Below are 22,394 nucleotides of genomic sequence, written 5' to 3'. Positions count from 1 at the left end.
TTGGGGAAACCCGGTCCCGTCGCTAATGCTAATGCTAAGCTTCGCTCGTGAAAAGAAAATGGAACCCCATCTGATTTGGTTCACCTGCGTGCATCACTTGCCAATCAATGGCTTATCAATAAAGGGACTTTTTGATCAGCACCGTCAACGGGTATTCTCTTTTGTCAAGGTGGCTTCTCGGGGCCGGTGCAGCAAAAAAGAATGTCAAACGCGTTACATATCTAGATGGATATGGAACATTCCACAAACGTGTATGTCTCTGAAATAACAGCTTTTAATTTTGTTGCAAAATGGCTGCCTCATCCCGGCACTTCAGCTCGCAGATCCCTCAGCCGCCTCGCAAAGTCGACACGAGGCCGGCTCCGGTGCGCCCGAGAGGGTTGGGGGTCAACCCCGGGGCGGGCCGAACCCCAACCGTTTATAAAGGAGGAGAACGTGTCCCGCAACATTTGGGACATTTTAAACGTTTGGAAAATGTCCCTTCCAGACAGGTATGACCTCGTGCTGGATCGAAGCACGCCCGCTCTCGTTGGATCCGTCCGTCTCTTGACGGTCGGGGTCGGTCAAAAGAGCCGCTGCGGAACACTCGAGAAGGGCTGCCGGGAGCGGAATTTGGAGCTGATGCGCAACACGTCCCTCGCAAGGGATTCCCCCGTCTGCTTTTACGGCCACGCCGTCGTCTACTGCATCATGACGTCCGGCTGAATGTTGAAGAGCAGGTGGTCGTCGTCCCTCCTGACCTCCAACAGGAGGGCCGTCTCCTCCTGCAGCGCCCTCTGCAGTTGAGCGGCGCTCAGCACGGGGCGTCCGTTCAGCTTGACGATGATGTCGCCGTCTCTGATGCCGCCTCTGCAAGCGCAAAGAACAACGAACACGTTTTGTCATCTTTGTCAGGCGCGAGGACAGCAAACAGGTCGGGGACCCCGGAGGTGGACGGAGTCCGCCGGACGCGGACGCCGTTTGGCCTGAAATCCAGAACCGGCGCTTTTGTGCGGTGAGGAACGGCAGGCGGGGTCTTACTTCTGCGCCGGGGAGTGAGGAACCACCTCGTGGACGTAGATGCCGCCGCCGGGGACGTCGGGGAAGTCGGGCCTCTGCTGTCGTAGTTCCTCGACCAGCCTGCGCAACAGAGACGGCGGTGCGGTGGGCGGTCGCGCTGAAAGGTTGCCGAGCGGCGGGACTTACGCCGGCGTGACTGTGAGCATCCTGATGCCGACGAAGCGCTTGTTGGGCGGCCTGACGTCTGACGGGGACGGATGAGCCGGCGCGGGCGCTTTGCCGTGGGAGTTGTTGAGGAAGCGAGTGATCCTGTCCGAAGGGATGGCGAAGGAGATTCCCGCGGCGACCTTCAGGGTATTGATGCCGATCACCTCGCCGTCCTGAAAAGTAGAGACGCTGGGCTCACGCTTCCTCCAGGTCTCGACTCCGTACTCCGGTTGACCGACGTGCACGCGATGGGGTCTTCGTTCGTAGGCTCGAATTGCGGCTGCTGGCTTAGGGTCGCTTAGCGTCTCACTCGCAGGTTCTTGCAGGTGTTTCGACTGCCTTGCTCATTGCCCCGCCCCTCTGTGTCCCCTCATCTTGGTCTGGTCGTAATCTTACTTGTGCTCAAATATGGAGACTGTCTCACGATTGTTCTGCTGCGGTTTTCACCACCTGTTCCCCTTTTTCCATTCTGACCCCCCCGCCTTCCTCTTTTCCTTTCCGGGGTCGCCACAGCCTGTCGTCTTAAATGAAGGCTCATATTTGTTTGGCACACTTTTACGCCTGACGCAACCCCTCTGCATTCAGGCGTTTCGAGACGCTTACAGCACCCGGTATTCCCAGCCGGTGTCCCGTCCAAGCGCTAACCAGGGCCAGACCCGCTTAGCTTCTGAGATCTGACGACGTCGGGCATTCTCAGGGTAGCGTGGCCGTAAGCCCCGCCCCCAATCCCCTGAAACCCTTTTTCCTGTCAGGGTACGTGTTGCGTACACGTCGGAATCGTTTGAAAGTCCCGTGTTGTGCGGCCGAACGGGACCGGTCCCAAATGAAAAGAAGAGATCCTCACCAGGTTGACCAGAGGCCCTCCTGAATTGCCAAACTGCGGAAGAGAATACGGAGACCAAGGGTGAAGCTTCCCTCGGAGAGCCCAAACACCGGCAGGCGGAGGCTCACGTTGATGACGGCGTCCGTCTGGACGTAGTCCATGTCCGAGTCCCTGAGGCCCAGCTCCTTGCCGTCCCTCTGAGCCGTGCTGACGATGCCGGTGGTGACCGTGTTCTGGAGGGCGAAGGGGCTGCCGATGGCCACCACGAACTCGCCGGGCCTCAAGTCGGCGCTGTGACCCAGAAGCAAGACGGGGAGCTCGCTCTGGGAAGGGAAAGCGGAAGCTGAAAGCGGCCGTGAACCCTCGGCGACCTTCTGCGTGACCTTTTCCTCGCCTTCTGAGGGGTGAGGCCATGGATTTTCCCATTGGCTAAGGGACAAGCAGTGTTCTCGCCACAAACTAAAGGCACAAGTACAAAGGCAGCGCAGCTCGCTCAGCGTCCTTTCGAGCAAACAGTTCCGCGTGCGATTTGGAGACTGCCGCAGTTGGAAGGTTCACGGTTGCGCCCTCAACTGCTGCCCTTGCGCCTCGTGGGAAGGTAAAGGCAAGATGTCGCTGGATTTGAACTGCCGCCCGCCTTAACAATCATTTTGTTTTCCGTTCTGTTCGTTAGCCAAGGTGAACGGAACAGTGACCGCAAATCCAAAAGGCCCGTACCGAAGCCCGGCTTGACCGACCGACCGACTGACCTTAGGGTGGATTTTGATGGTGGCGATGTCCGACTTCTTATCGATGTCTCTGATGCTGGCTTCGTAAACGTCGCCGTTGTGCATCTGGACCTTCAAGAGGTGACCAAACTGTCAGCGCTACGATGCGGCGGGCTTTTCAAACCAACGTTCTTTTTCAGAATTCGGGTCCAGACCTTCAGGTGCTGGCGAGCCGACACGGGCGACTCGCTGGAGACCACGTGAGCGTTGGTCACGATCAGCCCGTGTCGGGACATCACGAAGCCCGAGCCGCTCGACAGGGGGATGTTACGGCCGAAGAGGGGGTGCCTCAAGTAAGAGCGCGTACGCGCGCACAGGTCAACGCACGTGCACACACACACACACACACACACACAGCCAATAGCGTGTACCTGAGGAACAGTTCTATGTGGACCACAGCCGGGGCGATCTTCTCCACCACGTCGGCGATGAAGTTGAACTTGTATCGGGCGCTGGCAGTATCTGGAGTACATTTTTCCCAAAAAGAATTTGGCAACAATCACAGAGGTCACAGGATTTGCCTTTGCGGGCCTCAAAGACATCACGCGTCGGGCCAAATCTGGCCCCCGGCCTCGAGTTTGACACCTGCTTTGAAATGATGTCACGCTTGCGCACGCAGCAACTAAGCGACCGCAAAATCCTTCCAGGCCCAAATTGTGGACAGCTGGCCTTCCGTTTGCCTGGAATGACTAAGCGGCTCCGTTCCGTACGGAACGAACTCAAAGTCGAGACCTTTTCCGTGCTCGCTGGTGTCGGAAAATTTCGAGGCACAATTCTTTTCAGGTCCCCGTCAAGCGTCGCACGTCCCTTGAACGCGACTTCATCTCCTTGCAGTCGTGGTGGAAATCGGCCTAAACGTAAGAAGTTCATAACTTGGCACCGCACCGATTCAGCACTGATGTGAACAAAGGGTCTCGAATTTATGACAGCAGGGGGGGGGCCTCTTGCGCTGGAGGCGGAACTGCATCACGGGGTGTCATTTTAGCCACACCCCTCAAAAAACTGAAATCCTGAAGAAGTTCAGTACGACAGACATGCGCTGGTTGTCAGTCTAATTCTTCTCTTAGCGTCCTTATCTTTGCTCTTATATGGCGGAAACGAATCTGAACTATCTTGACAGTCTTGAACACCCCCCCCCCCCGCCCCATTGGACCCTTTGTCTCCCCCCCCCCCCCCCCCCCTGCCCCCAAATTCCCAAAAGTCACTCAATGATCGTTACAAGTGGAGTAAAAAGTGATTTTTGCCAAGATGCCAGTTGAACCGGGGGCCCCTTCCGAATCCTAAAGCTAACCCTGACCTCCCCAGCGGAGACCACGTCGGCCCAGATCGGGGCAGGGTCCCGCTCAGCCCTCCCGAAAGAAAGTCTTTACCTTCTCGCTGCTCGGAATGCCTCAGTGAGCGCAAGAACGCCGTTGTGGAATGTGCCAAAATCAATGTGTGAGGCAGCTGTTGCAGCCCTCCTCCCAAAAATGGCCGCTCTGCGAGAGAGAGCTCCAGACAAGCGTGACGGCAAAAGGGGGCATCACCGGAGGAGACATCTGCCTTCCGTGGATTTGCTCCGTACAGCCCCGACCCCCGGAGCGGACCGCGCTCGTAATCCGACGCCGACGGGCCAAAGGAACAATCGAGTCGGAGGGAAACCTTCACGGTGCCTCCTGCCCTTCACGCGACGCTCACCTAAATAGTCCCGACGCTGGAGCCAAACTTTATCGGCGGATGAAACGAGAGATTTTTGACGCGCCTCGTGAACGATGCCGGAAAATTGAGAGCGGCAGTTCAAGATCATCCGATACGGTGTGTGTATATTTGTCGGCCTTTTCTCAAGCCGACGCGACGTGACGTGACGTGACGTGAGGTGCGTCGTCCCGCTCTTCCTACCGGCGCCGCCGCGACAGCGTCCCGTCCGGACCAGGCTGACGTCCGGGAGTCCCCGCCGCCGCGCCTTTCCGCCGGCGGCCCTCAGCCGGCACACGTCGGGGTACGTCTTTCCGTCGCTGCCGCACACCTCCCGGCTCAGCCGGCAGCGACAGAAACCCCGCGGCTCCCCGTCCGGGCGGCGGCACTCCAGGCCGTCCCCGCAGGCGGGATCGTCCCGGCCGCCGCACGGCTCGCCCTCGCCCGCCGCGCACACCAAGCAGCAGTCGCAGCGGTCGGGCACGTAGCCGCCGGGGCAGCCGGGGCTCGGGCAGGCCCTCGCGTCGCACCTCGCCGGACACTCTGCGCAGCGGGACGCCTTCAGGCACAGCAGCGCCGCCGCCCAGGCCAGCGCCAACGTCTGCATTTTGGCTCCGCTTAAAGGCGCACGAGGAGAGTCGGTGCCGGCGCTGCTGCCGCGTCTCGCGCCGAGCGCGTCCTCGAGCGGCGTCTGGATCCGTTCGGGAATCGTCTCCGGTTGCGGCGGGAAACGTCCGTCCCGCCGTCCGGGGCGGGGGGGAGTGGCAAAGTCTCCACTTTCACAAATGTGCTCTCCTCCATCCCCGCTGGTTTTGACACCACGGAAACATTTTCAAATGCCCACCAATGTTGATAATATGGGGGGGGGGACAAAGTCTCTCCAGCACCCTGGCGGCCCACCCCCAATTCTCCCCCTTTTTCACTTTCTCTCGCTCCCCTTTCTTTTTTCCTTCATTTCTCTTGTTCTCTTGATCCCCCCCCCCACCCCCACCCCCATTCCGTTCAAGACGTCACTTTGTCCTTTTCTTGTGTCCTCTTTGATTGTTGTCGCTTAGCGTTTTGTAAAATCTCGGCCGGACCGATTTTAGTCCTTACCGGCAAACTGTTTCTCTTTGCCACGCTGATTTCTTTCGCCCGGTTCCGTTCCGTCCTCTCTTATTCGCTGAGGTTTGCCGGTTTACTCTTGTTCCTGAAATGGGCAAAACGACGCACTCCGTATGTATATTCACCCGCGCACGCCGCCGGTTGGAAGTTTCAAGGACTCCGGACAGTCTTGGAGTTCTGTCTTTGCTCCACTTCAGAATCAGAATGGCCTTTATTTGCCCAGTATGTCAAAAACACACAAGGAAATTGTCTCCAGTTGTGGGAGCCGTCAGAATACTTTTGAGACGTAGAGAGCGATAAAAAGGTGACGAGTTACGTGCTAATGCCGCTCCCGCTTTTTGTTTTTGTTCTGACAATGGTGTAGCGTCTTCTGGCAATTGCAGAAGTTTACAATGACGACTCAGACGAGCGTGTCGTTCACGTGCCGTCCCCCAAAAGTCAATCAACAGCTAAAGGTCGCATTCTTTCCTACCACTTGAATGGCAAATCAAAATCATCGGTCACGCCAACAGCGGCGTCAGAAAAGCAAGTCCACAAATTAGCTTCCGTCACTAATCTCGCGACGTCGGAGCCCCGTCGGCGCGCTCGCTTCCGAAACGACGATCTCAGGCGTCCCACGACGATCTGATCTGCGGCCCGTAGCTCCTCACCTGCGAGGGAAGCGGGCAACGTATCACGAGCGGTCGCGGGAGCAGGCGGACATTTTCTCTGACTGACCGCTCGATCGGGCTCGGGAGGGAATCCGTCGGGGCGCGGCGAGGCGTCGTCCAGCCTGTACATGCTCACGGCCGGGCCGGACCGGCCGGACTGCCTGGAGTCGGCGTGCTGGCGAGTCGCAGACGGCCGCGGCGACGCGTCGTAGGGAAACGACGGGTTCAGGTGCCCTGAAAAGGGAAACCTTGCTGCAGCGTTCCTCCGCTTTTGTCTTGTTTTGTGTGTTTTCCAGTCAACAAGCAAGTCCCCAACGTACACCAGCGCTCGAGTGTCGGGGAGTGACGGAAGCCGTTTGAGCGCCGCGCCAAAAAGCCCGCCGGCCGCGACGGTAAAACCCCAAACGCCGTTGCCGCGACTGCACGTCACGTTTAGCTGACGCGGCGGTCCGCTCGCGACGCGTCCTCGACCCGAGTGTCTTCTTACCGGCGTTGAATGTGCCTGTCGAGAGTTTGTCGGCTCGGGACCACTCAAAGTCGTCGTTGAGCCACTTGTTCACCAGCTTCTTTTTCATGTCTCTTTTCCTGTAGGCGGTTAGCACAACGTTTGTGAAGTGTGACGGACCCGACCCGACTTGAAACGGTGCAAAATCAAAAAGTCCAGACTTGAATTTGTGTAGAAACTGCGTTGAAATGTTGGCCAGATGGAGCTGGTGGAGGACGCGGTCATGGGAAAACGCAACAAGTATGAACAAAAGGCCGTGGTCGGCAAGATTTTGGAGCATTTCCAGTGCTCCAAAATCTTTCCCGTGGAACGCGAGGGCCGACTGTCACGAATCAAGTCGCAATCTTCGGTGCCAAACTTTGCAAACCTACGTTGGTGCCGACGAAGGAATTTCCAGAACGGGACGCTTGGAGCGAGGTGAGAAGTGTCGAGGGGAAACCCGACGAGCAGGACTTGTTTTGCCTCCCTTCAAAGCGCTTCTCACCCACCTCGTTTGCTTTTTCTTGTTGACGATCACGTACGCGGTCAAGCCCGCCACCGCAGCCAGGAGGCAAGCCAGAGTGACCACCAGACCGGCGTAGAAGGCCGTGCGCCGGATGGGGTGTCTGCAGTTACTGCCCAAATACCAAGTGGATTCCAACTCTGTACAGCTGAAAACACGGAACGAGACGCGACCAACCAAGTGAGTACACCGTCGCGCTGAGATGCGTCTCCCGTTGCGGTCAAGGAAAGCTTTCACCGGGACTGACTTGCAAATGGCGCCGACATCCTTGAAAACTCTGCACGTGCCCTTGTTGTAGCACGCGAGCCGGCCGGCGCCGTAGCGACCGTTGCATCGTGTGACGCACACCAGCATATTGTCTAAGGTCACGACCTTGTAGTGCGCGACCAGGTCGGGATCCTTCGTGCAAAGGGCTGGGGGGGGGGGGGGGACGGGCACCAGACAGGCAATGGAGTGACCGCTTGCCACCTTTTGCACTCGCCAGCGGCCTGAAATATACTCACTGCGAAGATCCACGGTCGGAGCTACCACGGATGGGGTCTCGGTCACGTTGTAGAGACACTCTGAAAAGTGGAATCTTTGTATTATTGCGTACATAAAGTCCATTCCACATCTGGTTCACCAAAACTTAGCATGTCAAGGCAGGATGGATCCATTTGAACTGGACCGGCAGTGAAGCGAAGCCAGCGCAGGACAAACCGCGTCGAGTTCTCGTCAGTGACCCGCAAACGTGAGGGACGGAGAGAACCGCACTCTCTGGTCGCGGATTCCCGAGCCCTCCTTGTCAAAAAGAAAAAAAAAAAAAAAAAAAAACTGCGTGTGGCTTCCCCACCTGTTCGGCACTCGGCGAGCGTATGAGCCGCCTCCTCCACGTCTTTGTAGTCTTTCTGGTATTCTTCCTCAGAGTTGATGTTTGGGATCAACAAAACCACGTTGTGGATGACGTTGACGCTGAAACGCAAAGTAGGGCAGAAAGTCTTTTGACGGGATTTGCATGATTGGATTTGTTCTCAGCAGAAAGCAAGACATTTAGCGCAAAGAAATCTTCAGACTGATTAGTCTTGGTGTTCGGGAGTCCATGCGAAGACTTGGGTGACCCGTGCACTTGTGTTCCAATCCACTGTTCGCCATTTGTGTGCGTGCATTTTCCGTCATCCGATTACCCTTCCGGTTCTGGCGTGACTCTGTGGACGCCCGCGCCGTCGGCGGCTAATCTGCGCTGCAATCGAGATAATGTCGACGTGAGGCCGACGGGACTTCCCGAGTGTGCGGCGGGGGGTGTTTGGCTTTACCTGCTCCGCTTCAGGGGCCGAACGTCTCCCTCGGCGTTGAAGAATAGCTGGCCTGAGGAAAAACAGACACGCGTTCCGTCATTGGGCCGACTCCCGGACAACGACTTGGGATTTGAAGGCTGTTACCTCACAGCGATGACCATCACTTTGTGGAAGTTGATGATATTCTTCTCTGTGTAAAACCCCGTCATCTGAAAGTCAAAAAAATCATGGAACGGGAACGAGCTCAACGAAAAGCCATCGAGGAACGCTACGATGTCGACGGGGAGTCAAATCGTGACCACGTGATTCGTGATCATATTACGATGGTCTCGTGCGACTTGAAACGGGCTTTGTTCAGATGTCGGGGGTCACCTTGTCTTCAAAGTCCTGAACGAAATTCCTGTATTGGTCTGAGGTGGTGTTGTCGAAATTGGGGTCGTACTTCTCGTTGATCACCACTCCAATTTTCACCAAGCGCTCGATTTTATCTGCCGTCAAAAGACCAACATAATCATGGCAATGCCACGCAAAGGAAAGTCGCGGAGTCCCACGTGTTGAAGGGACGGCACGTACCGAGCTCCACGCTGTCCTTCAGGAACTGACAAAACTCTCCGTGGAACCCACTGGTACAGCTACAATTGCTTCCAGTTAACGTTCCACCGTTTTGGCAATGGATCGGCTTATTTGTTACTGGGGATGTCTGATCTGAATCTGGTGGTGTTACTGTACTTCCTGCCTTGGTGGTTTCTGGAACACCGGTGGTCACGCCCGCCTCTGGGGTTGCTGTACTTGCTGGGTTGGTAGTTTCTGCAACATCAGTGGTCTTGCCAGGCTCTGGTGATATCGTGCTTGGTGCCGTAGTGGTTTTTGGAACACTGGTGGTCCCACCTGTCCCAGGTGTGACCGTCCTCTCCGCCTCAGTGGTTTCTGGAACACCGGTGGTCCCACCTGTCCCAGGCGTTGAAGTGCTCCCTACTTCGGTGGTTTCTGGAAGACCGGTGGTCCCCCCTGTCCAAGGTGTGACCGTCCTCTCCGCCTCAGTGGTTTCTGGAACACCGGTGGTGCCACCTGTCCCAGGCGTTGGCGTGCTCCCGACCTCGGTGGTTTCTGGAAGACCGGTGGGCCCCCCTGTCCAAGGTGTGACCGTCCTCTCCGCCTCAGTGGTTTCTGGAACACCGGTGGTCCCACCTGTCCCAGGCGTTGGGGTGCTCCCAACCTCGGTGGTTTCTGGAAGACCGGTGGTCCCCCCTGTCCCAGGCGTTACTGTCCTTTCTGCCTCAGTGGTTTCTGGAACACCAGTGGTCCCCACTGTTCCGGGTGTGACCGTTTTCTCCGCCTCAGTGGTTTCCGGAACACCGGTGGTCCCACCTGTCCCAGGCATTGGTGTGCTCCCTACCTCGGTGGTTTCTGGATGACCTGTGGTCCCCCCTGTCCCAGGCGTGACTGTCCTCTCCGCCTCAGTGGTTTCTTGAACACCGGTGGTCCCCACTGTTCCGGGTGTGACCGTCCTCTCCGCCTCAGTGGTTTCTGGAACACCGGTGGTCCCCCCTGTCCCAGGCGTTGGTGTGCTCCCTACCTCGGTGGTTTCTGGATGACCTGTGGTCCCCCCTGTCCCAGGTGTGACTGTCCTCTCCGCCTCAGTGGTTTCTGGAAGACCGGTGGTCCCAGCTGTCCCAGGCGTTGGCGTGCTCCCGACCTCGGTGGTTTCTGGAAGGCCGGTGGTCCCCCCTGTCCCAGGCGTTACTGTCCTTTCTGCCTCAGTGGTTTCTGGAACATTAGTGGTCCCACCTGTCCCAGGCGTTACAGTCCTCTCCGCCTCAGTGGTTTCTGGAAGACCAGTGGTCCCAACTGTCGCAGGCGTTGGTGTGCTCCCTACCTCGGTGGTTTCTGGAAGACTGGTGGTCCCCCCTGTCCCAGGCGTTACTGTCCTTTCTGCCTCAGTGGTTTCTGGAACACCAGTGGTCCCCACTGTTCCGGGTGTGACTGTCCTCTCCGCCTCAGTGGTTTCTGGAACACCAGTGGTCCCCACTGTTCCGGGTGTGACCGTCCTCTCCGCCTCAGTGGTTTCTGGAACACCGGTGGTCCCACCTGTCGCAGGCGTTGGTGTGCTCCCTACCTCGGTGGTTTCTGGATGACCTGTGGTCCCCCCTGTCCCAGGTGTGACTGTCCTCTCCGCCTCGGTGGTTTCTGGAACACCGGTGGTCCCCCCTGTCCCAGGCGTTACCGTCCTCTCTGCCTCAGTGGTTTCTGGAAGACCGGTGGTCCCACCTGTCCCAGGCGTTGGCGTGCTCCCGACCTCGGTGGTTTCTGGAAGACCGGTGGTCCCCCCTGTCCCAGGCGTTACTGTCCTTTCTGCCTCAGTGGTTTCTGGAACATTAGTGGTCCCACCTGTCCCAGGCGTTACAGTCCTCTCTGCCTCAGTGGTTTCTGGAAGACCGGTGGTCCCCCCTGTCCCAGGCGTTACTGTCCTTTCTGCCTCAGTGGTTTCTGGAACACCAGTGGTCCCCACTGTTCCGGGTGTGACTGTCCTCTCCGCCTCAGTGGTTTCTGGAACACCGGTGGTCCCACCTGTCGCAGGCGTTGGTGTGCTCCCTACCTCGGTGGTTTCTGGATGACCTGTGGTCCCCCCTGTCCCAGGTGTGACTGTCCTCTCCGCCTCAGTGGTTTCTGGAACACCGGTGGTCCCCCCTGTCCCAGGCGTTACCGTCCTCTCTGCCTCAGTGGTTTCTGGAAGGCCGGTGGACCCACCTGTCCCAGGCGTTACTGTCCTTTCTGCCTCAGTGGTTTCTGGAACATTAGTGGTCCCACCTGTCCCAGGCGTTACAGTCCTCTCCGCCTCAGTGGTTTCTGGAAGACCGGTGGTCCAAACTGTCGCAGGCGTTGGTGTGCTCCCTACCGCTGTGGTTTCTGGAAGACCGGTGGTCCCCCCTGTCCCAGGCGTTACTGTCCTTTCTGCCTCAGTGGTTTCTGGAACACCAGTGGTCCCCACTGTTCCGGGTGTGACTGTCCTCTCCGCCTCAGTGGTTTCTGGAACACCGGTGGTCCCACCTGTCGCAGGCGTTGGTGTGCTCCCTACCTCGGTGGTTTCTGGATGACCTGTGGTCCCCCCTGTCCCAGGTGTGACTGTCCTCTCCGCCTCGGTGGTTTCTGGAAGACCGGTGGTCCCCCCTGTCCCAGGCGTTACCGTCCTCTCTGCCTCAGTGGTTTCTGGAAGACCGGTGGTCCCAGCTGTCCCAGGCGTTGGCGTGCTCCTTTCTTCGGTGGTTTCTGGAAGACCGGTGGTCCCCCCTGTCCCAGGTGTTACTGTCCTTTCTGCCTCAGTGGTTTCTGGAACATTAGTGGTCCCACCTGTCCCAGGCATTACAGTCCTCTCTGCCTCAGTGGTTTCTGGAAGACCGGTGGTCCCCCCTGTCCCAGGCGTGACTGTCCTTTCTGCCTCAGTGGTTTCTGGAACACCAGTGGTCCCCACTGTTCCGGGTGTGACCGTTTTCTCCGCCTCAGTGGTTTCCGGAACACCGGTGGTCCCACCTGTCGCAGGTGTTGGTGTGCTCCCGACCTCGGTGGTTTCTGGATGACCTGTGGTCCCCCCTGTCCCAGGTGTGACTGTCCTCTCCGCCTCGGTGGTTTCTGGAAGACCGGTGGTCCCCCCTGTCCCAGGCGTTACCGTCCTCTCTGCCTCAGTGGTTTCTGGAAGACCGGTAGTCCCAGCTATCCCAGGCGTTGGCGTGCTCCCGACTTCGGTGGTTTCTGGAAGAACGGTGGTCCCCCCTGTCCCAGGCGTTACTGTCCTTTCTGCCTCAGTGGTTTCTGGAACATTAGTGGTCCCACCTGTCCCAGGCGTTACAGTCCTCTCTGCCTCAGTGGTTTCTGGAAGACCGGTGGTCCCCCCTGTCCCAGGCGTTACTGTCCTTTCTGCCTCAGTGGTTTCTGGAACACCAGTGGTCCCCACTGTTCCGGGTGTGACCGTTTTCTCCGCCTCAGTGGTTTCCGGAACACCGGTGGTCCCACCTGTCGCAGGTGTTGGTGTGCTCCCGACCTCGGTGGTTTCTGGATGACCTGTGGTCCCCCCTGTCCCAGGTGTGACTGTCCTCTCCGCCTCAGTGGTTTCTGGAACACCGGTGGTCCCCACTGTTCCGGGTGTGACCGTCCTCTCCGCCTCAGTGGTTTCTGGAACACCGGTGGTCCCACCTGTCGCAGGCGTTGGTGTGCTCCCTACCTCGGTGGTTTCTGGAACATTAGTGGTCCCACCTGTACCTGTCCCAGGCGTTACAGTCCTCTCCGCCTCAGTGGTTTCTGGAAGACCGGTGTGCCTTTCTGCCGTGACTCTGCTTGCTGAGTCGATCTCACTGACGTCCGGAGTGACTGAACTTTTATAGATGGCATTTTCTGATACATTTGATATTTCAGCGGGATCAGCAACTGGAAGTAAAAGAGGTTTGTATTTTTATGATTGAGGTTATTAGTAGTATGACAATACTTCATATTGCGTTTGTGCTAAATGTTTGGTTCCTTTTCCTGTTTGAATATTGCCATCTCAAGTGTTTGATTTTGTTTTTCCGCCATCGACTTGTGACTGTTTATTGGAGAAGGAAGCCGTCCCCCTACGTCGGGCAAAGAACATGCCGGTTATCGACTCGAGCCATCTGTGAGTCAGCGCGTGAGAGGTTTTATTGTCACCAATCTCTTTGCAGGTTCCTTTTTGTTTTCTGTGTATTTTGTCAGGCACAGAGAGAGCGAGAACACTCTGGAAACACAAAAGGGAAGCGGAAGGCCGACTCCTTGTCCCATCTTGAGCGCTTGTTCGAATCGCGGCCTTTGCCCAGGTCTCCCGCCTTACAGTCATAAGAATAATTCTTGTTCTTTTGCTCATGACCCGCAGCTCGGGACCAGAATTGAGGGAAGGAACGTACATCCACCGCTAAATTGACAGCTTCCCCTTTCGGCTTAGCTAATCATCATCATCATCACAATAATAATAGAGCGTGCGGTTATGTCCATAGATAACTTTCCACATGTCCGTGTTTTGCCGTCGCTGACGAGCCCACAAGTATCATTTCCTCTTCCGTAGTCCAGCCTACGGATTTGAACCCCAGCCCCAAATAGCCTCGGGCTCTTTTTGCCGCGTTTGACGACCGATGGAAACGAGAGGAAAATGTTCTTACCGGAACCAGAAAACAGAGCGACCAGGACGAGGGCCTGAACCACGATCCGAAACGACGCCATGAGCAGTACTTGAGGTCCTGCTCGTCGGCACTGAGGAATAACACAAGTTATGAGCCGCACGGACTTTGGCGAGCGACCTTCGCACTTTGGCTTTTCCTCCACCCGGTCGAGGTGTGGAAAAAGCCCCATCGCTGATAAAGAAGCGAAGGCTCGACAGCGCACGCGTACCGACGATTATTGGAGGCAATTCAAGGCTTTCAACTCGCCACACCTTCCGATCACGCCGTCATCAGCTGTTGACCCAACTGTACAACTGTATCACTCCCCCCGGAATATGAACATATTTTTTTTGGGTGCGGTCAAGTACCCCGTTCATGACTACAAAAAAGTCACCTATTAACTGTTTCTGTGCTCATGCCAGCGCGTTGCCACGCAGACAAACATCGCCCGGCCGAGGACAAAATCTTCAGCGAAAAGAAGGAAGCTTGATTGACGGCGCTCGGCTCGCGTCTCCGGGCAATGCCGAACCGTCAGGGACGACGGAGACCCAGCTGCCGGACGCCGTCGCTTGTCTTGTGACGTGGCTCCCATCTTCTGAGTCTGGGAGACAAATAGCAACTCTTGGACTGGATCCACTTTGTGTGTGTGTCTACGTATATCATATTCATCATAGTCCACATATAATAAGAGCATGACGAAGACGAGATCAGCCATGGAAGTGATTTTATTCGAGCCAAAAAACAACAACACAGCACTGCAAAAAGCGATGAAGTCCTATCGCCGCTTCAAGAGCTCCAGCGGGATCAGGAAAGGGTTGAGGGGGGGGCACAGTCCCGTCCAGGCGGGTCCGCCGCTTCCCGCCGGTTGCCCCGCATCGCCCGCCGGCCGATCGCCGCCCCGTCGCCGCTCGCTGAGCTCCGTCAGCACTTTTTGGGCGTTTTCAGAGTCTCTGGCTTCAGAGAAGTTCTGGTACACCTGCGGGGGGGGGGGGGGGGAGAGCGGAGCTGCCGTCACGCTCTCGACGGCGAGGTTGTCCTCGCGCACTGAGTTACTCCACCTGCGTGAGATGTCTGCGAAGGCTTTGGCAGGGGAGGAAGGCCAGCTCCTCAGGGAGAGACATCACGAGGTCCAACAGCACCGCGCGCTCTGAGAAACGGGACAAGACCGTCGTGAAAACATGACAAGACGAAAGTCGAAATGGATTTGGACTCTCACTACCAGTTTGCGAGGCGCTTGGAGACCTGACGGACGGAGCGAGCTGAGGCTTTATGCTATCCAAATAACATCAGCGGAGCTTTGCTTACTGGGTGACCGTCGAGACAAAAACTGCCACATTGGCTCATCGTGACGGCTGAAAAAATACACCCTTTTTTAAAAAATGGATTTCCCACCAATCATTCGCGGCGCTCACACCTGACGATGTTCGTAAATACGACCGCAGACGCCGAATATCTCGCGTCTCCAAACCTCCGTCGGGTTGACGGCCCCGAGACCACAGTTTGGAAAACTCTATTTGAATCTTCTTCCCTGTTTTTTTTTTTGCCAAAAGTCGCCTGAAAGCGAAAAGCGTTTCTCAGGTCTCCGCGTTTGACGGACGGCGGTTCCCACCACCGAGCCGTGGCGCCGACTCACCCATGGCCGTGAGCTCCCGCTTGCCCGCCTCCGGCTTGTGGCCGCCGCTCAGGTAGATGTAGATCCTCTCAAAATCCACCGCGCTGTCCGCGGCGCTCCCACCGGCCGCGCCGTCGTCGGGGCGCGGCGGGTGGCGATGCTTGAGGACGTCTGGCTCCGTGGACGCCACGGTCCACATCTGTCGACAAAGGCGAGATGGATGAGCCACCCGGACGTCCACCTGAGGGTCATTGGGCGCCCGGCACCTGAGAGAAGGCCTTGGAAAGCGGCTCGTCGGAGTCCCCTGACACGGCCCGGGCCAAAGCGGCCCAGCTCTGAACGGGCGCCGCTGCCTTCTTCTCCGCCGCCATCCTGCTCTTCAGCTGAAAGGTGGCGCAAGCAATCACCTTGTTCTGGAGGCGTTCCACCGTAGACTGGATCTACAAAGACCAGACGGCAATCTTATCGTTTTGTGCGCCGCTTCTGTCGACTGTTGTTTTCAGGACGATCATCTCCCGCTGTCCCCGTTCCTACAGATGTGGATTTTCCCCGACTGGTTCGTTGCCCGCTAGACGTGTTCTTGGCCTCATCTCCGTCGCCCTCACAGTGCTGAGGACCGGGGTTCAAATACCGGCCCAGTCTGTGTGGAGTTTGCTTATTTTGCCCCCCCCCCCCCCGCGGGTTTTCCCCGAGTGGGCACTGCGCTTTCCTCCCAACATCCCAAAAAACGTGCTTGCATTCATTCGAGATTGGAAGTGCGACTTGTCGTCAGCCTGCTCGTGGCCCGCGCGACGACACGACACCTGGGATTGGGTCCGGCGCTCCCGCTACCCTTGTGAGGATAAGCGGCTCATAAAATGGGGGCACCGTCCGCCTCGCAGTTCTGAGGACCGAGGTTCTAATTCTAATCCCAACCCCAACCCCCGCACTCTGTGGTTTCCTCCCGGCTTCCAACCCAAAAGACCCGAAATTTCCCTCAGGTGTGAGCGCGAGTGCCGCTGGTTGTTTCCATGGCGCGGCCATTTCAGGATGCCTGAAGATAGCTGGGAGAGGCTGCAGCACTGCCGTGGCCCTTGTGAGGATAAGCAAATAAAATAATGGAACTTTCTAAAAAGCCCTACACGGTTGTTAGTCGCTAGGAAATGATTTCAAAAACAAGGCACCGAGCAGGGCGACTGCGGGTACGTCCACACGACGTACCTCAGAAACGGAGCGAGAAGGTAGAGCCTTGTGGAGTAGGCCGTAGTCGACTTTGGCGAAGGAGCCGCCGTCGCAGGAAGTGCTCTGCCTCCCGAGGGCCTGCAGCAGCATCTTTTGTTCCTTTCGGGACCAGGCGCAGGCTCCCTTGGGTTCGGGAGCCTGCGCGTTCCGAACCGGTTTGTTGCGCGTGCGCGGCGGCGGCTTCATTTTCGACTGCACCGGACCCGACGTCGATCCGATGCGCTGTCAAGCGAGCGGTCAGCCGCGGACTTCCGCTGGAGGAGATTTCACCGTGACGTCTGCGGTCGTACTTCCGGCGGACAAATGTCAAAACGGAAACAAAAGAGGATCAACTAACTGAATCGATCATATCATGGCTTGGCAGTAATCTTTTTTTGTTGTTGTTAGTACCGTGTCGTGTCAGTATTTGGTGTTTTTATGACATGAAGGCTTCAGACAAAAGCAACCGTCACTGGCTTAACAGTCTGAAGAAGGCTACAATTTTTTTTTTGTAACCACCTGTCCGCGACCCACTTTTGGCTCCCATCTCACCAATTGGGAGGGAATCGCTTGTCTACACTCTACAACACAGACTTAATTAAACGAAGAGTTTCGAAGAAGAATTGGCCCCGTTGAAACTGCAGTGAGTCGCGAAACTGGACGTCAGCACGAAAACAAGTGCCGTCGCGTGATTATGACGTCGCCCACTCCGCCGTGTTCCTCGGATGCCCACGCCCTCCTCCAATACCACTGGCTCCAGGACACGCGCCGCTTCACTATGATTGGCTACTTTTCCCCTTAGCACGCGCCCGACTGCTTCCACAGCCGGGAAAAAATACGTGTGTTCCCCACTGAATTGTCTTTTTTTATTTTGTGCAATTGTGATCCGTTTGGGACGTACTTTTCCCCGCACGAACATGATGGGATTTTTATTTTTTTTTATTGTGTGATTATTTTCTGGTACTGCAACAGAGTAATATGTTTAGATACATTTTTTTTTTTTTTTTTTACAAAGGGGAGACAAGTGGCCACACACCGCCGGATTTTATGTAAGTCATTTTGGGAGCACTTTCACAGTTGCCAAATATTGAAATGTACAGCAAGATATTTGAAATTCGAATTTATTGTGTCAGGGAGTTGGCGTTTGTTTTTCGAGAAAGTTTTGTACTGCGGCTTGAAATGTAATTTGTACGTTTTTCTTCTTCTATTTAAATGTATTTTTTTCTTCTATTTTTCTTGACCCTATATGTAGTCCTATCCACTTGTGTTTTTCTATCGTTTTACCATAACTAACGTCAATGTTATGAACTTCAGTCCCATCTGTTTTCATCAGGTCTCTTGGACGTGTCCCGTTTCCGTCAGTAATGTACGTCATTTCCCGGCAAGATGGCGGCCCTGGGGAGCAGAATGATTCCGACCTGTCTGGCGGGACGCTTCCTCATCAGGCGGCCCGGTTGCGACTTTTGGAAGCACGTACGTGTCACTCGCACTTTGACTTGATGTTGTTTTATTTCGGGAAGTGGAGGAAGCTCGGCTAGCAGTCCGGCTACCGAACAGAAATTGCAACATTCTTATGTAAAAAAAAAAAAAAAAGATAATAATAATTTTTAAGACCATTGTTAGTGTTTTCGATGCTATTCTTGAAATGAATAATTGAAAAAAGCCCGCTGCGGCGGCGTTGACGTCGTCCGTCCGTTTGGACAACTCGCGGTTGACAACAGCCCGAACCGAACTCGACGACGTCATTGACGACAATCTGAGTGAATATGGGAGAAGGGTCCAGAACAAATATCTCGATGCGACAAGAACGCTTATCCTGACTGTTGAAACGTGAAGTTGGCTTTATGTCAGCAGTTTCTCAAACGTTGCACCTTGAAAACTAGCTAACTCTCCGAGGAACATTGCCTTCCTTGTACTCTCTCTGGGACTCTTATAAGGAATTGTTCGTGTTAATTGAGTGTCTATGGTCCTTTGTTAACATAACATATTGTTTGCTCTTTGTTGTGAATGTCGAACCAGGGCGCCAGCAACTGGCTGAGACAAATTCCTCCTGCGTTGTTCCACACTTGGCCAATAAAGTTGAATCTCATTCAAGATTTTCAGTTGAAGAGCAGAATTCAACGACAGCAAGTTGTCCGGGTCTTGAATGGGGAAAAGTGTTTGCTTTTGCTTTTTCCCCGAAAGAAATGGCGTGCTCCGTTTACACCAGATGGAACAAGGCGCTCAGCTTTCATTTTGTCAGTCCCAAAAGTCTTGGGAATTATTCACGTCTATATTTTCCCCAAAAGTTAGACCAGCCTTTCCGTTCTTTTCGGTCGGTTGTGCTTTTGGCCTCGGAACTCTGCCGTGGATATCATTTTTCGCTGGCCTGCAGTTCTTTGAGTTCCTGTGCGGCCTGAAGTTAGCTGGAATAGGCTACAGCGCTCCCGCGACCCTCGTGAGGATAAGCGGTTTGGGAAACTCTACCATCTGGCGTCATAGCCATGACCGGCCGTCGTGGCGATTTGGATGAGAGGTGGAGTTCATTGTCAAAACTGCACGCGTGGGTTGCGCTCGAGACCAAAGGCTAACCGCGCGTGAGACAGTGACGTCGGTGCGGTCGCCAGCCACGTGACTTTTGCTCTTCTCCCCCCCCCCCCCAAAAAAAAAAAAAACTAGCGCTGGCTCCAGAGGTCTCTTGTTCACACGGCGTTTGACGTGAACGGTTCAGCATCTCTGCTGCGCAGGCGGCGCCACGTGAAGCTGCTCTGGGTGGCGGTGAGACACAACAGCTCCCCGGTCAGTTGGCGGATGAACTGGCTCAGAAACCTTTCGAATCTCGGACCTCAGTTCTTAGATGGTTTTTGTTGTTGTTGTTGTTTTGTTTTGTTTTCCAGATGTCAAGCGGGGGCGGCCCTCCAGCGGTGGCTGACGTCGGCCCCGTCCTTCTGCCAACGATTCCCGAACAGGTGAATGAAACCGCATCTTAAGTGGAACAAACAGGACAAGCCGTCATTCTACAGCCAATGGGTGCTTTCAGGTCCCCCACCAGCCCGTCTCCGTGGTGATGGGAGACAATAGCGCCCCCGTCTCGACGCAGGCGGCGGAGGTTCTGGCGGCTGCCGATCCGGAGGTTCGTCTAGCGGAGCTGGGCCTGGCCGGTCACACTCCCGTGGGTGTCATCCAGAACCTGTTGGAGTTCATGCACATGGACGTGGGTCTGCCCTGGTGGGCAGCCATTGTGGTCGGTAAGCAACCACAAAAAGAAGAATTTTTTTTTTTTATTCTTTTATATTCGGGATCCATTGACACTTAAGTCATCTGTCCCAGAAACAAGTTCCCCGAAATAGGGATGGTGCGGTGATGCGATTAAAAGTGCTCTACATTGTTTGAAAAAGACAAAAACCCCCTCAAAAAAGCCACATCCCATACAACGGCGCGCGGATTAGCTCGAGCTTTCCAAAGATGCAAGGCGTAAAGGCGGCTTGTTTTTGTGGTCGCCAGGAACGGTGGTGGCTCGCCTGGCCGTCTTTCCCGTCATCGTGAAGGGCCAGCGCGAGGCGGCCAAACTCAACAACGTCATGCCCGAGATGAGCCGGCTCACCGCCAAGATGACGGAGGCCAAACAGAGCGGGAATAAATTTGAATGTAAACGTGACGTCTGCTAAGGTCGGCTTGCGCTTGCGCACGCTCACGCTCGTCTTTCGCAGTCGCCAAAGCCTACACGGACCTCAACCTGTTCCAGAAGAAGCATGACGTCAACCCCCTTCGTGGTTTCCTGGTTCCTCTGGTGCAGGTCAGCGTCTTTTTTTTTTTTTTTTTTTTTTTTTCTTCTTCTGTGTCTGTCTCGCTGACGTCTTTCCGTCTCCCAAGGCGCCCATCTTCATCTCCTTCTTCATGGCGTTGAGGAAGATGGCGTACTTGCCGGTGCCGAGCATGCAGACGGGAGGCGCGCTGTGGTTTCCGGATCTGACTGCGGCGGATCCCTTCTACGTCCTGCCCCTGGCCGTCACGGGGACCATGTTCTTCATCTTGGAGGTGCCGATCACTTGCGCGTACGCCCGTTTATTGTCCTCGCCTGCAAACGCTCCACACCTGGTCTGTTGCGCTTAGCTGGGCGCCGAGTCGGGTGTGGACAATCCCAACCTGCGCGCCATGAAGACCGTGTTCCGGATCATGCCCTTCGTCATCCTCCCGCTCACCATCAACTTCCCCACGGTGAGTTCTACGTCCTGGCGTCCTTTTTTTCGTTTGGCTCGAGCGAGCCCCTCCGCTGTGTCCTCAGGCCGTGTTCACCTACTGGCTCACCTCCAACTGCTTCTCGTTGGCTCAAGTGGCGCTCCTCAGACACCCGCCGATCCGAGACAAGCTACGCATCCCCGAGAGGATCCAGCACCCGCCCGCTGACCTGCCACAAAGTGACGGCTTCATCGCCAGCGTGAAGAAAGGTGCGTCAAGGCGGGCGACGTCCCGGGAAGGAACTGAGCGCAAATAAAGTTGCTCTGTGCCCTTCAGGTTGGTCCAACGCTCAGCTAGCTCAGCAGCTGGAAGAGCGGGAGAGACGCATCAAAAATCACCTCGACCTCGCCGCCAAAGGTAAGGCAAGGCAAGGCAAGGCAAGGCAAGGCAAGGCGTGGCGTGGCGTGCTGCTTCATATACATTCATTCATATGTGCGTCTCTCTTGATACGGTACAATTTTACATTCATTTATTGTACAGATTCAACTGTGTTTCGTAAGCGCATCTCTGTCGGTGCCATTTGTTTGGGGTTCCTTCGCCAAGACGTTGTTGTTTTGCGCAAAACGCATTGTAGACCTTCTGGGGGTCTTTAGCGTCCTCTCCCACGTCCACATTGCCCCCTGTAACGTCTGCTTTTTCTCCGTATAAACTGAGCGTGTCGGCAGGGGATGCTCCCAGTCAGTTACAGATTTTGGACATTTGCACTGCGCTAACGCTAACAGGGCCGGTTAAAATAAGGCTTCCAGGTAAATATAGCTGAGACAGGTCAGTCACACAGGACCAACACGCTAGCACAGCGCTAACAGGGCCAGTCAAAGTCACTTCCTCTGCAAATTCTGATTCGTACCTTTTCTGCCTGAGTGCCCCCTTGCGGCCGTTAGAAAAAATGCACAAATTAGCCGTACCGCCGAATCAACCGCAGGGTCGAAAGCATGTGAATAAAGAATTTAGAGTTGCTGTTTTCACCCTTTTAAATTGTTCCCAATCAATCTGGGAGATTACGATGCATATATATATATATATATATATATATATATATATATGTATGTATGTATATACACACACAGTAACTTTTTGGATTTAATGTATTGTTTGGATCGTGCCAGTTTTTGTTCAAGTGTAAATAAGCTGCAAAATACTTGTTCCCAAAGTGATGCCTCTTGTCCGTCATCTCGGTGATTGCTGTTGTTCTTCCAATCTCCAGAGCGACTTTCTGGTTGAATAAAATGCAACTTTTTACAGGTGGTTTGAATAATTTGGGTTGCACCGTAAGTGTCCGACTGTAAATTCCGGATTGAACTCCACTGAGACACGTTTAAGTCCGCGTGATTGAAGCGTAACGGACTTCAGGCTTTGGAGAGATGGACCTCGCTCAAGAGCACGTTGTCTTTATTTCTCAGGTCCACTGAGGCAAACGTTTACCCACAATCCCACGCAGCAGAAACCTGCGCCGTTCACTCAAGACAAGAAAGCTGCGAGCAAGATGAGGCCGTGGAAGGACATCATGGGATAAAGTGTGGAGTATACATGTTTTTTTTTTTTTTTCCTATGTCCTATCCAGCGTATATGTATTCTATTTACATTAAAATGGAAAAGCACTTGACACAAATCCTTTCCCTCGCCGTTTTATTATAAATAGCTCAATGATCCCTCTCTCGCACCGCTGGAGAGACAATGAAGAGCAATAGTTGGAGTGG

The 22,394-nt window shown here is 55.2% G+C and overlaps 4 protein-coding genes across 8 annotated transcripts; 1 reads left to right on the top strand and 3 right to left on the bottom strand.

The window, feature by feature from the left end:
- Positions 1-85: 85 nt before the first annotated feature.
- Positions 86-5,327, bottom strand: htra3b (HtrA serine peptidase 3b). Its single transcript, XM_061808915.1, has 9 exons — positions 4,675-5,327; positions 3,168-3,258; positions 2,952-3,084; positions 2,779-2,868; positions 2,158-2,352; positions 2,051-2,083; positions 1,186-1,379; positions 1,021-1,119; positions 86-849 (listed from the first exon to the last, which is right to left on the bottom strand). The coding sequence occupies exons 1-9, from the start codon at positions 5,075-5,077 to the stop codon at positions 681-683; spliced, it is 1,407 nt and encodes a 468-aa protein (XP_061664899.1). The 5' UTR covers positions 5,078-5,327; the 3' UTR covers positions 86-680.
- Positions 5,328-5,471: 144 nt separating this feature from the next.
- muc3a (mucin 3A, cell surface associated) lies at positions 5,472-14,237 on the bottom strand. Of its 2 annotated transcripts, XM_061808899.1 has the most exons (13): positions 13,668-14,237; positions 9,079-12,924; positions 8,878-8,993; positions 8,650-8,714; positions 8,524-8,575; positions 8,395-8,450; positions 8,064-8,182; positions 7,735-7,794; positions 7,479-7,644; positions 7,218-7,379; positions 6,712-6,809; positions 6,292-6,458; positions 6,047-6,224 (listed from the first exon to the last, which is right to left on the bottom strand). In XM_061808899.1, exons 1-13 carry the CDS (start codon positions 13,855-13,857, stop codon positions 6,180-6,182), a joined length of 5,142 nt encoding a protein of 1,713 aa, XP_061664883.1. In that variant the 5' UTR covers positions 13,858-14,237; the 3' UTR covers positions 6,047-6,179. The 2 variants fall into 2 exon arrangements, with proteins under 2 accessions (XP_061664882.1, XP_061664883.1); XM_061808898.1 differs by having other exon boundaries at positions 5,472-6,458.
- oxa1l (OXA1L mitochondrial inner membrane protein) lies at positions 6,831-22,306 on the top strand. Of its 4 annotated transcripts, XM_061808919.1 has the most exons (13): positions 6,831-7,146; positions 7,260-7,411; positions 17,813-17,952; positions 19,138-19,257; positions 19,356-19,427; positions 19,499-19,706; positions 19,963-20,106; positions 20,169-20,254; positions 20,332-20,496; positions 20,572-20,676; positions 20,744-20,906; positions 20,974-21,054; positions 22,098-22,306. In XM_061808919.1, the coding sequence occupies exons 3-13, from the start codon at positions 17,866-17,868 to the stop codon at positions 22,208-22,210; spliced, it is 1,344 nt and encodes a 447-aa protein (XP_061664903.1). In that variant the 5' UTR covers positions 6,831-7,146; positions 7,260-7,411; positions 17,813-17,865; the 3' UTR covers positions 22,211-22,306. The 4 variants fall into 4 exon arrangements, 3 of the variants coding, with proteins under 3 accessions (XP_061664903.1, XP_061664904.1, XP_061664906.1); XM_061808920.1 differs by lacking the exons at positions 6,831-7,146; positions 7,260-7,411 and adding an exon at positions 16,757-17,528; XR_009793407.1 differs by lacking the exons at positions 6,831-7,146; positions 7,260-7,411 and adding an exon at positions 17,499-17,528 and having other exon boundaries at positions 20,793-20,906; positions 22,098-22,155.
- snapc2 (small nuclear RNA activating complex, polypeptide 2) lies at positions 14,375-17,028 on the bottom strand. Its single transcript, XM_061808923.1, has 6 exons — positions 16,891-17,028; positions 16,480-16,789; positions 15,546-15,719; positions 15,301-15,478; positions 14,726-14,814; positions 14,375-14,643 (listed from the first exon to the last, which is right to left on the bottom strand). The coding sequence occupies exons 2-6, from the start codon at positions 16,684-16,686 to the stop codon at positions 14,443-14,445; spliced, it is 849 nt and encodes a 282-aa protein (XP_061664907.1). The 5' UTR covers positions 16,687-16,789; positions 16,891-17,028; the 3' UTR covers positions 14,375-14,442.
- Positions 22,307-22,394: the final 88 nt, after the last annotated feature.

The sequence above is a fragment of the Syngnathoides biaculeatus genome, chromosome 21 (genome assembly GCF_019802595.1).
Source record: "Syngnathoides biaculeatus isolate LvHL_M chromosome 21, ASM1980259v1, whole genome shotgun sequence".
In the NCBI taxonomy this organism is placed as follows: Eukaryota; Metazoa; Chordata; class Actinopteri; order Syngnathiformes; family Syngnathidae; genus Syngnathoides; species Syngnathoides biaculeatus.
Note: the sequence above shows the minus strand (reverse complement) of the source record. Positions and strands in the feature narration are given on the sequence as shown.

Excerpts from the sequence above, each read along its gene's own strand:
- oxa1l (XM_061808919.1), top strand. The coding sequence starts at position 17,866 with ATGGCGGCCCTGGGGAGCAGAATGATTCCGACCTGTCTGGCGGGACGC. Across the intron at positions 19,707-19,962 it reads GTGGGCAGCCATTGTGGTCG|GAACGGTGGTGGCTCGCCTG; the intron begins GTAAGCAACCAC and ends TGTGGTCGCCAG. Across the intron at positions 20,255-20,331 it reads TCCTGGTTCCTCTGGTGCAG|GCGCCCATCTTCATCTCCTT; the intron begins GTCAGCGTCTTT and ends CCGTCTCCCAAG.
- htra3b (XM_061808915.1), bottom strand. The coding sequence starts at position 5,077 with ATGCAGACGTTGGCGCTGGCCTGGGCGGCGGCGCTGCTGTGCCTGAAG. Across the intron at positions 3,259-4,674 it reads ACGCTGTCGCGGCGGCGCCG|ATACTGCCAGCGCCCGATAC; the intron begins GTAGGAAGAGCG and ends AATGTACTCCAG. Across the intron at positions 1,380-2,050 it reads GAGGGCCTCTGGTCAACCTG|GACGGCGAGGTGATCGGCAT; the intron begins GTGAGGATCTCT and ends TCTACTTTTCAG.
- muc3a (XM_061808898.1), bottom strand. The coding sequence starts at position 13,857 with ATGGGGCTTTTTCCACACCTCGACCGGGTGGAGGAAAAGCCAAAGTGC. Across the intron at positions 12,925-13,667 it reads CGCTCTGTTTTCTGGTTCCG|TTGCTGATCCCGCTGAAATA; the intron begins GTAAGAACATTT and ends TTTTACTTCCAG. Across the intron at positions 6,810-7,217 it reads AACAAGAAAAAGCAAACGAG|GAAAAGAGACATGAAAAAGA; the intron begins GTGGGTGAGAAG and ends AACCGCCTACAG.
- snapc2 (XM_061808923.1), bottom strand. The coding sequence starts at position 16,686 with ATGAAGCCGCCGCCGCGCACGCGCAACAAACCGGTTCGGAACGCGCAG. Across the intron at positions 15,479-15,545 it reads TTTCCAAGGCCTTCTCTCAG|ATGTGGACCGTGGCGTCCAC; the intron begins GTGCCGGGCGCC and ends CTTTGTCGACAG. Across the intron at positions 14,644-14,725 it reads TTCGCAGACATCTCACGCAG|GTGTACCAGAACTTCTCTGA; the intron begins GTGGAGTAACTC and ends CCCCCCCCGCAG.